This window comes from Sinocyclocheilus anshuiensis, unplaced genomic scaffold (assembly GCF_001515605.1).
Source record: "Sinocyclocheilus anshuiensis isolate Anshui unplaced genomic scaffold, SAMN03320099.WGS_v1.1 scaffold569, whole genome shotgun sequence".
NCBI classification, from domain to species: Eukaryota; Metazoa; Chordata; class Actinopteri; order Cypriniformes; family Cyprinidae; genus Sinocyclocheilus; species Sinocyclocheilus anshuiensis.
Window position 1 is genome coordinate 1,372,812 of NW_015536511.1, and position 11,577 is coordinate 1,384,388.

Genomic DNA, 11,577 nt, shown 5'->3' on the forward strand with positions numbered 1-11,577 from the left:
AATATAATATTGTTACAGATATATATATATATATATATATATATATATATATATATATTGTCACAGATGTCTCTCTGGTCTTATTGTCACACAGACACAATTGCTAAAATAATATGAACAATATTAAATGCTAGACTCATAACATATCATTTTCGAGAGACTGTGACTCACTGAATATTCCCCCTCACTGGTCAATTTCCCTCCAGCTCCAAAGTGCTTGTTTAGTTCTCTGGAGTGACAGTTTTTTTTGTTTTGTTTTTTGGGTTGTATTTGTGACTAATCCTCCAGTTACTCAGCGCCTATGGGGAGAGCTGTCGTCCGTGACTTAGTCTATTCTATGTTATAAAGCAAGCACATATTGCAGTGACACATTACACAGCTAACAGCAGCCTTCATTCGGATGAGCCATAGCTGCAGGCCAACTCGGGTGCCAGCACATGTGTGTCACAGCCATTGCGCTCGTGCCCTGGAGGCCAGTGAAGTGGGCTGCCCATAGTGAACCAGCAGTGGGTCGCCGAGTACAAAAGACCTCTTAGTATTCATAGTGAGAGACGCATGTCAAAACTCCCACTTAAAATCATACACTAAGTCTCCCGTAAATACTGTATGCCGCACACAAAGTAGGAACACACATATTTGTTACCACAAAGACACGCATACCCCCCCACTCCAGGCTTAAAAAAGTCGTTCATTGGTCCCGACTCTCTCAGCATGTTCCGGGGGTGGTGGATTGCAGGGCCCTTTGGCAATTGCAGAGATTAAAATGTCATCTTTTCTAATGTCACCCGTAAAAAACATGGTGCAACCTTTGACTAAACACTCCTGACGAGGCCTGTCAGCATGTAGCTACAGGCCCCAGAAGGCTCCAGCAGCTCTGCAGACATCATCACTTTTAGCCCATATATGTTTAGCGCTGCTCACTAGAATACCATCACACAATGTCCTCCCCAGCCACTGGAGTACATGTCCTTGAAAAGCTCAGGCCTTTAATGCAGTCTCTTTAAAAATGAACATCAATATACAGAACTGAGCGTCTCTACGACTGGGCATGGAATGATGTATTTTGGTAACACTTTAGATTAGGAAACAATATTAACCATTGGCTTATTAGCATGCATAGTACCAGCATATTGTCTGTATATTGGTACTTATAAAGCACATATTAATGCATTATTCTGCATGACCATATTCTAGATTCCTTAACCTACCCCATACCTAAACATAACTACAAAAACAACTACCTAAGCAGAAATTAGGAGTTTTTGAGGGAAAACTCTTAAGGCTGATGATACACGGGGCAACTTTTTGAGCAATTTTGTTGGGCAACTTTTTTTGAGCAATGTTGCTTAGGGACTTTCCCATTGAGAATGGGTAACAAATTTCTATCTGGATATTTTAGATTGGTCGTGGGCCCCGTGTCTCACCTGGTTGCCCGTTGACGGCAACATTTCCCAAAGTTGCCTGGCAGCATTGTTCAAAAAGTTGCCCAGTGTATCATCAGCCTTAGTTAATGGTAACTATGTGTTCTTTAATCTAAAGTGTTACCTGTATTTTTTGTAAGGCCAAAACTCGCAAACGAGTTAGCATTTTAGCACTACCTCTTACATTGTCCAAGTCGATGAGTTTTTCGAATGTTTTTTTGTCATTCCAATCACAAGTGGACAACACTAAATACAGGGTCTGAAATGTTTTAAAGGGTTAGTTCACCCAAAAATGAAAATTCTGTCATTAATTACTCACCCTCATGTCGTTCCAAACCCATAAGACCTAAACGACATGAGGGCGAGTAATTAATGACAGAAATTTAGTTTATGGATGAACTAACCTTTTAAGCTTGTAAGTGTAGATGCTCATGTGGTCAAATGCATTTGAACAGCCACTAAAGAACGCCTCCTCTCTGCCTACCGACCTAATTCTAAAACATTACGGAATGTATTCATGAAGCACGCTAGACTGACAGGATTTAAATTTTGCCTTCTGAAATCATTTGAAATCAAGTTTGAAAGTGAAAAAGCACAATTTTCTCTCACATATCCTGATTCTAACACAAATGAAAGCTGTTGCTTGCCATATAATTTTCTGTTGTACCCTTTCACATTCATATGTTAATTGTGCAAGCTTATTCCACAATATTAGATCAGAGTAAGCCCATACATACACCCGCCCATATACCCTCCCCTCAAAGAAATCAGGAAAGTGGTTGATAAAGGACAAAAGAGACAAATCAAAATACCAATTGTGATCCAGTCGACCAATCTTAATACCAGGTGTAAACAGGGCCAAAGGGACTATGGAGGTTGTCAGGAACATTTAAACGTCATTAGATTTTCATGATGCACAAAACACGCAAAAAAAATCATAAACCTTTTTTGGTTACAGAGTTTATTTTAATTCAAAAACCAAAGGAAAAATCATGTTGATTTTTTCGGAGGAAAACAGGATGATGCTTACTTCTGCGTTGGCCTACATGAATACATAATCACTGCACCACTCTATAAGACATTGTGTAACACTTGTGTAATGTGACGTATTTCAGAAAGAAACAGCTCATTAAGAAGAAAATGACCATTTCCCCAGCCAAAGACTTGGGTTTACTGCAGAGAAAAAATGTTATGACAAAAAAGTAGTTTATGAATAATTAAAAAAAAAAGTTAAAGTCAATATTTTGTCTTCTGAGAAGCAAGTAAACATCTCACATAACTTCTAAAACTAAGTTCTAAATGAAAAAAGTGAGAACTTTAAACAAAATAAAAACATCAGTCACCTTGTTCAAAAGTGCTCTTAAAGGGTTAGTTCACCCAAAAATGAAAATTAGCCCATACATTACTCACCCTCAAGTCATCCTAGGTGTATATGACTTTCTTCATTCAGACAAATCCAGTCGGAGTTATATAAAAAATTGTCTTTGATCTTTCAAGCTGTTTCATGGCATTCAGCGGGTGTTGCATGCATCAGTACAAAAGAAGTTAAATAAAAAGCGCACCATCCATAAAAAAAGTGTCTCACACGACTCCGGGGGGTGAACAAAGGCCTTCTGTAGCAAATTGATGCGTTTTTGTGAGAAAAATATCCATATTCAAAACGTAATAATCACTTTAATGTTGCTTGCACCAAAAGTCCTACACGGAAGCAGCTCCGGGCGGATGACGTATGAGGTCAGCTTTGCGCATGCGCTGGTCAGAAGTGACGCATGCAGAAGCGCAGGAGAGAGATCAAAACAAAACAACGGTCACTAATTAGAAGTACAAAATGAGGATTTGTAAAGAAGAATGTCGGAGGATTTCGATATAAGCCAAGAGGAGACTGGTTTTCCTTTGCTAAAGTAAGGAAACTTTGCTTCCTTTGCTCCTGTTAACAAACATTGGTTTTCACGAGACTCACCGGCTCATGCGCAACGCTGACCTCATAACTCATCAGCCCAGAACTGCTTCTGTGTACAACTGTTGGCGCAAGCTACATTAAAGTGATTATTACGTTTTGAATATGGATATTTTTCTTACAAAAACTTATCGATTCGCTACAGAAGGCCTTTGTTCACCCCCCGGAGCCCTGTGAGACACTTTTGTTATGGATGGGCGCTTTTTATTTAACTTCTTTTGGACTGATGCATGCAACTCCCGCTGAGTGCCATGAAACGGCTTGAAAGATCAAAGACACAAGGAAAATAATCTGCCAATGGGGTAAGCAAAATAATCTTGTTTTCTGTTTGAAATAATATTATTTTGCTTACCCCACTGGCAGATTATTTTGCTTGTTCTAAGCAAAAACTCACTTAATTTTGACATGTTTTTTCTGAAAACAAGACAATAATTTTTACTTGTCTAGAAAATCCTTCTTGATTTAAGGATTTTGTCTGGAAACAAGACAAAAAATCTAAGAAAAGCATTTTTTGCAGTGTAGGATGACTTGAGGGTGAGTAATTTATGGACTAATTAAAATTTTTGGGTGAACTAACCCTTTAACGTCTTCTCCAGCATCAGTCAGTGTTTCACCCTTTGTAATAGTCCTTCAGTTGTCTTCAGTTTGAAAAGACAAATCTCTAAACCATACAGTCACCGTTGGAAAGTGGTCAAATGTGCAGAAGATTCTGGAAAACTATCACAAAACCTACAAACAGTCATGGATCATCCAGGTAACAACACACAGTATTAAGAATCAGTAACGGACGCTTCTGAACAGGTTTATTTGTGTAAATTTAGTTCATTTTTTTTCTGTGAACACGCTCCTATAATGTTTGCAAAATGATAATATGGAACATTATTTTCATATTGTCACTAATGTTCGGACAACACTCCAAATTATGGTATTTCCATCTTCACTTTAACACCCCAGTCCTTTTTTCTCCCCATTTACACAAATTAGGAATTAAAAATTAAAGAAAAGTTTGGGATGATTTTTTTTAGCTTATTTTTACACTTGCTTTGCCTCATTTTAAAGAATTTTAATAACTTTTGAGGCCCCCTTGTAAGTTTGCTTCAGCCCCCTATTGGGCCCCGGATTCCTGCTTAACAATAACTGCATTAACATGAGCACTAAACTGCATTTGATTTTGTGACTTAGCAATTGTATTCTACTCAGCGGATGCATCAGCTTGCCGAGAAACTCCCTGCAGACAGATTAGACATTTAACAGTAATTATCTTCAAATGCGCTTGTCGAGGGCTGAATTATTTTTTATCGTTTAGCCTGGAAATGTTTTACTTCTGGTAGACCGTCACGCATAACAAGAAAGCTACTAATTATGAACCCATCATTCAGAACGACAGCAATGCCATCATTACAATCATTCCAGAAACCTTTATCTCCCTTTAGAGTCCCACAAATCCCCTGTCTCTGAAAACAGACCTGTTATTTTATGAAAAAATCGCTCGTTTATTCATTTCCTACTGCTCTTGTGGGCTCAGTAGTTCTACGAATTATACAAAGAGGCAAGATAAATGGTGTCACATGTGAATATTTACAAAAGTATGCACATGTCATTAGTTGAACAGTGCCAGCTTAATTACATTGTTGAACAAGTGTGTGAATTATGCATTGCATATAACAAATTAGATTGTTATATATTGTGTATACAATTTATAAGTTTGTTCTGGTCCCTTAAATGATTTAAAATAGTCAATTCATCTCGTTTTAAACCATTATGAATTTCTTCTACTGTGGAACACAAAAGACAAAATCACATATTTTATATATAATGAAAGTAAATGAGGACTAAATGACAAAAAAGCACCATAAAAATGGTCCGTACTCATGTTGCATGGAAACAATTACCAATACATACATTGAAATGTATCTGTTTTGTTGCATAGATTAAACTACATAAGAGTTGATGGCTCAGTTTTCTTTTTTGGTTGATGTTGTTGTCATTATACAAAAATAGCTGATATTTTACTGCTCGGTGCTGCAATTGACCAATTAAAATTAAGTGTTCCAGACAGCTGTTCAGCCAAAAATGAAAATTGTCATCATTTACTCACCCTCAGGTTGCTCCAAACCTGTATGAGTTTCTTTCATCTGTTGAACACAAAATAAGATATTTTGAAGAATGTTGGTAACTAAACAGTTGACGGTAGCCATTGACTTTTATAGTATTTTTTTGTCCATACTATGGAAGTCAGTGGCTAAGAAGTCAACTGTCTAGACAGAATTTTCATGTTTGAGTGGACTATCCATTTGAAATAATAGTGTACTAGTGGCGTGATTTTTCAATTGTTCTTTTTTTCAGTTTTTTTTTTTTTCAATTTCTTTGTATTTAATTGTCCGTTTTTTTGGTATGATCACTGATGCTCAGTCCTACGACAAGAGTTGATAGCACAATTTTCATTTTTGATTGAACAAATCCTTTAAGGTGAAACTATGTGTTTGTTTTCATAAACAGCGTCAGCTCCCATGTTCAGCACCAACCCTTTCCGGCTCATTGCAACCGTTGGAAAAGACGTGTCTCTGGAGTGCCGTCCACGTGCGTCACCCAAACCCAGAATCTCATGGAGGAAAAATGATAGGAGAGTCCAGCCCAGCCGAAGGTGAGTCTAAATCCCAGCTGAAGAGCAGTTAGCTCTGTGACTGTACATGTTTTGCATGAAGGTGTGATAATTATCAGGATTCAGGATGAAGCAGTGGCAGTCCACTCCTAAGGGTCCATGTTTTTAATTGATTCCAATTAAATATGCCCATAAACACGCATACATTTACATGAATCTGTGTGCACAGGGGCTTTAATCAATGTTCTTGTCCAATGATTACCGGTCTCACGCTGGGTTCGGCTCTGCTGAGGTGCGATGTGATGACAGGTTTGTAGGTTTGTTTGCACTCACAGAGCTATTAGGCAAGTTTGCTGTGCAGGGTTGCATTGTGATTGATGTCATGTTGATTTCTTATTTATTAGTTTGTGTGTGTGTGTGTGTGTGTGTGTGTATGCTCAGTAGAAAAAAATGCCACTTTTGTTCAGTGAGGATTCATTAAATTAATCAAAAGTGTCAAATTAAAAGATTTTACATTTTACAAAATAAATAAATAAATATTTCAAATAAATGTTCTTTTTAACTTTTCATAAAAAGTTTCGAAAAAATGTACCATGGTTTTCACAAAAATATTAATCAGCAAAACTGTTTATATATATATGAAAACTGGAGTATTGGCTGCCGAAAAATCAGCTTCTGCATCACTGAATAAATGCCATATTAAAATGTATTAAAATTGAAAACATTTATTTTAAATTATAATGATATTTCATAATATTACTGTTGTACTGTATTTTTGATCAAATAAATGCAACCTTGGTGAGCAAACACATAAAAAAATTACCAATCTCAAATATTTGAATAGTAGTATATTTAAATATCCGAAGTCATTCTCACTACCGTCTCAAGATAACAACAATTCAATATTCAAACTTGCGTCCATATGCAAAAAGAGAATGCAGAATTATGCAAAATTAAAGTAGCACCACTATGATGCCTTGAACAACAGTGAAGTGTACAGTTTAGTGGTCATTATACAAAAATAATGAATATTTTACTGCTCAAGGCTGCTTTTGACCAATCAGAATCAAGTGTTCCATAGAGCTACATAATAAGTGTGCGTAATTAAGTTAACAGTACATTATTGGCATTATTATATATATTTTTTTTATTTGTAGTTGTCCATTTTTAATTTTTAATTTATTTATTTCATTTTTTTTTTTTTTTTGTACGGTCACTGATACTCAGTCCAAAAAATGCTTATTGAGATTTCAGTCTTTTGTCCTTATTACAGTCTAAGATGTTTGGAAAGGATGACATTTTAAAACGTGCACATTAGAACAGAATGCAGGGTTAAATGTAACCCATTCGAGTCAGTTAATGTATGACATTCTGCTTTATTCATCTGTTAAGGTCTTGTACATGTAACCTCATTAGAATTAAAATATAGCTTGTTTGAGCCATAATACCGTAGAGCCTGTTGGCTGATAGCTCATCCGCTGTAGACGTTCATTTATGCATAATCTTAAATCAGCATGAGGAAAATGAGCGCTAGCCCATGTACAAGCTCTTGATGGAGAAGACGTGTCACTCATCATGAGTGACAGATCTGAAATTATCGGCCCCCGTCGAGCGCTGTAGGCTACAAGTCTGTGAAAGGACTGCTGTTTAATAACTGAGAGTCTTCACCACAGACACGTCTAGACGCAAGGACCTATTCATCTGAAAGAATTCATATTATTCATTTTATTTCCATGGTGTCATTGGTTGTGTTGTGATGCTTTATAAAATAAGCTAAATAGGAAACTTGGACAGTTTGGACGACTTGGACGACTTGTCTTGTTTTGCTGCTATTTTTGGTTTTGTTTATATGAAATGTCAATACAATGACATGTAATAGGTTTTAATTTTCTCATAGAAAATTATGATATTATTGACATAATTATTCTTTTGGTAGAACCAAATCACAGTTTGATTGAACTCATAGCCTTCAGTGTCAGAAAGAGATAAAAGTGTCCTCCCTTTTAAAGGTTGATAAAGCTATATATTTTCCTCTCTTCTATCTATAAATTCACCCAAAAAATAACAGTATGTCATCATTTGCTCACCCTACCCTTGTTCCAAAGCTATAAGACTTACTTGTTGTGGAACACAAAAGAAGATATTTTGAGAAATGTCCCTGCCCCCCTTTCTTTCCCCGCTGTACACTAAAAAATCAAAAGTTATTTTGGACCCAACTGACCTTCATTGTATGGGCAAAAATGGCTGAAACAAATATGTAAATTATGACAGAATATTATTTTTGTGTCAACTATCCCACCGAATTACACTATGCATAATGTGGTTGGTTACATTTTTATAATTTTGTATTTGTGTTCTATTTTCTCTGCTGTCCATGACACTATCAGAACAGACCTGCGACAGTATAACAGTACTGATAGACTCTCTCTCTTTACACATTTTTAAGTGTTGTCATCCTTAGAATTCACACCTTGCTTGCTTTTGAATGCCGTGTGCCACATGCACCAAACGTGAGCTAATTTACTCCTGCCAAGACTGTGATGAAACCTGAAACACTTATGAAGCATGTGTCTCTGAAAAGATTTTTAGTACTTTAACATATTCCTATTACACCTTCCCCAGATTCTCTTTTCTAAAGGATATGCATGTCCAAAGTCAATGCTGACATTTGCATTGCATAATTTTGCACTAATTTGTAACCTTTACATGATCACCTATTTTCATAATAAGATGCAAATCCACAAATGCTCTTAACTCTATAGAGCCTACTGTATCATATTTGAGATGCAAATTTCTAAGGCCTCTAAATGATCAACATTTTGCTGAAAAAAAAAAAAACTGGTGTACACAATCTTCTACAAGCCTTCGGTTGACTGATTGATAGTTTATATTTATTGTTATTATTATTTTTTTTTTTTTTAGCAAGTAAAAGGCCATTTAGTATAACAAAAAAAAAATGTTCCACTACAGGTCAGGGCAACACCTGTTTTTTTTTTTGTTTGTTTGTTTTTTTTGCTGTAAAATCCTTACTGATTTTTATAAAGTAAACATGAGAATGATATTTCAAGGTGGACACTTGCCGAACTGAAGCAGCTTAGGTTTACTTGAGTATCCATATATCGTGTTATAGAAAAATGTAAATGTTTATATGTTTATCTTTGAATCATCATTGTATTGCGTTGCATTATGTTTTGCCCGCCACAATAAAAACTACAGAGCTCTGATCATAAAAAACGAAGAATTTAAATTTCAGTCATAAGGGTCAGTTTTTTGAAATTGAGATTTATACATAATCTGAAAGCTGAATAAATAAGCTTTCCATTGATGTATGGTTTGTTAGAATAGGACAATATTTGGCCGAGACACAACTTTTTGAAAATCTGGAATCTGAGGGTGCAAACAAATCAAAATACTGAGAAAATTGCCTTTAAAGTTGTCCAAATGAAGTTCTTAGCAATGCATATCACTAATCAAAAATTTTGTTTTGATATATTTACGGTAAGAAATGTACTAAATATCTTTATGGAACAAGATCTTTACTAAATATCCTAATGATTTTTGGCATAAAAGAAAAATCGATAATTTTGACCAATACAATGTTTTTTTGGCTATTGCTACAAATATACCCAAGTGACTTAAGACTGGTTTTGTGGTCCAGGGTCACATATTCATATACATTTTAGGTAAGTGCTATACTGTTACAGTTTTTTTTTTTTTTCAATTGCTAACAAGCATTTACCAACACTTAAAGCACTTTTTCTGAACTCTTAGCAACACGCCTACGTCACACAATTAGCCAAATAGTTAATTTTCTGGCCAAACCCACATTTTGTTAAATAAATGCAAACTCTACATTTCAAAATGCTGAATACCTTTTTCTACATATATACTAACTCTATTAAAACACAGCAAACCCAATCTCAAAATTGAGTCATTTGGTCAAAACATTGGCACTGGTTTTCTATCCAATAGGAACATATAGTCAATCATAGTGCACAGACTGTCGAAATGATAACAATTAATGGCATTACAAAAACTGTATTACTTGTCATGCCTCAATTCGACCGGTATAAATCATACAAAATGAGATCCATTAAAAATATAGTAATAATAATAATAGTTTTTTTTTTTCAATTGCTAACAAGCGTTTACCAATACTTAAAGTACTTTTTCTAAACTCTTATCACAGCAACACACCTACATCACACAATTAGCCAAATAGTTAATTTCCTGGCCAAAACCACATTTTGTTAAATAAATACAAACTTTACATTTCAAAATGCTGAATACCTTTTTCTACATATACTAACTCTATCAAAACACAGCAAAGCCGATTCAAAATCGAGTCATTCGGTCAAAACATGAGCACTGGTTTTCTATCCAACAGAAACATATAGTCAATCATAGCACAGTGACTGTCAAAATACTAACAGCTGATGACTTTACAAAAACTGCATTACTTGTCATGTTACAGTTCTACCTGCATATAGACAATATAAAAATCCATCATTTTTTGTAATTTAGTTACCTTCAACTGAAACCCATTTTACATTTTTAAGTGTTGAATGTGTTCATTCTTGGCAACATACTGTCTAAAATTGTATGAGTCATTATAGAAAAAAATAGGGTCCCCTATGCAGAAATTCAATTGAAACCTTGATTGAAATTGCTTTGCAGTGGGTTAGGGTTGGATGTGGATGGTGCCCCCATGGTAGCTGATGCCAGTGATCAACAAGAATTCCAACATGCATGGCCTTTAGTTACTATGCAAGCTTGTTTCCGTCACAGAATAAAAAAGTAAAAATGGTAACTGTGGCCTTTTCATCTCACAATTTGGGCTTCTATTCTTGGAATTGTGAGTTTACATCTTGCAATTCAGACTTTATCAGAATTGTGAGATCAATTCACAATTGCAAGAAATAAAAGTCAGAACTTTGAGATAAAATAAGTCACAATTACCCTTTACCGTTTATATTCCATGGCAGAAATAAGCTTTCATAGGTTCCACATGTGTAAGGGGAAGAAAACAAAAAAACAAACAAACATAAAAATGCAAAGTCCAGCACACATTCTTACTCCTCTCCCCTACCTCTTCTTCTCCCTTTTTCTAATCAAGCTACTCCTCTCCCTCCTACAACTATTCCTCTTCCTCTCCCAGGCATTATTTTTTTCTCTCTTTGATTATATAGAGAGATTTATTTTAATACTTTTGAGCTGCTGTTGTTGCAGAAGCAGAGGTGTTACACTATATTTAAAGTTTGGAACATTAGGTATTCATTTCTGACATGTTGTTTCTAAGCTTTTGTAAAAAAAAGCTAAGAAAGATCCATGATTTTGGTATGGGGTAAGCTTGTGTGAAAAGAAAATTTAAAGGGATAGGTCACCCAAAAATGAAAATTCTGTCATCATTTACTCATGTCGTTCCAAACCTGTATGAGTTGCTTTCTTATGTTGAACAGAAAAGAAGATATTTTGAAGGTTGCTGGTAATCAAACAGTTGGTGGTTGCCATTGACTTCCATAGTATTTTTTTTTCCTACTATGGAAGTCAATGGCAACCACCAACTGTTTGATTACCAGCAATCTTCAAAATATCTT

General features: G+C 35.4%; 1 protein-coding gene across 3 annotated transcripts in view; it reads left to right on the top strand.

The window, feature by feature from the left end:
* cntn5 (contactin 5) overlaps positions 1-11,577 on the top strand; it is a 377,750-nt gene that overhangs the window by 295,641 nt on the left and 70,532 nt on the right. For all 3 annotated transcript variants that reach the window (XM_016490714.1, XM_016490721.1, XM_016490730.1), the window contains one exon: positions 5,878-6,022. In XM_016490714.1, the coding sequence (XP_016346200.1) occupies positions 5,878-6,022 (145 nt within the window). The remainder of the gene's footprint in view (positions 1-5,877; positions 6,023-11,577) is intronic.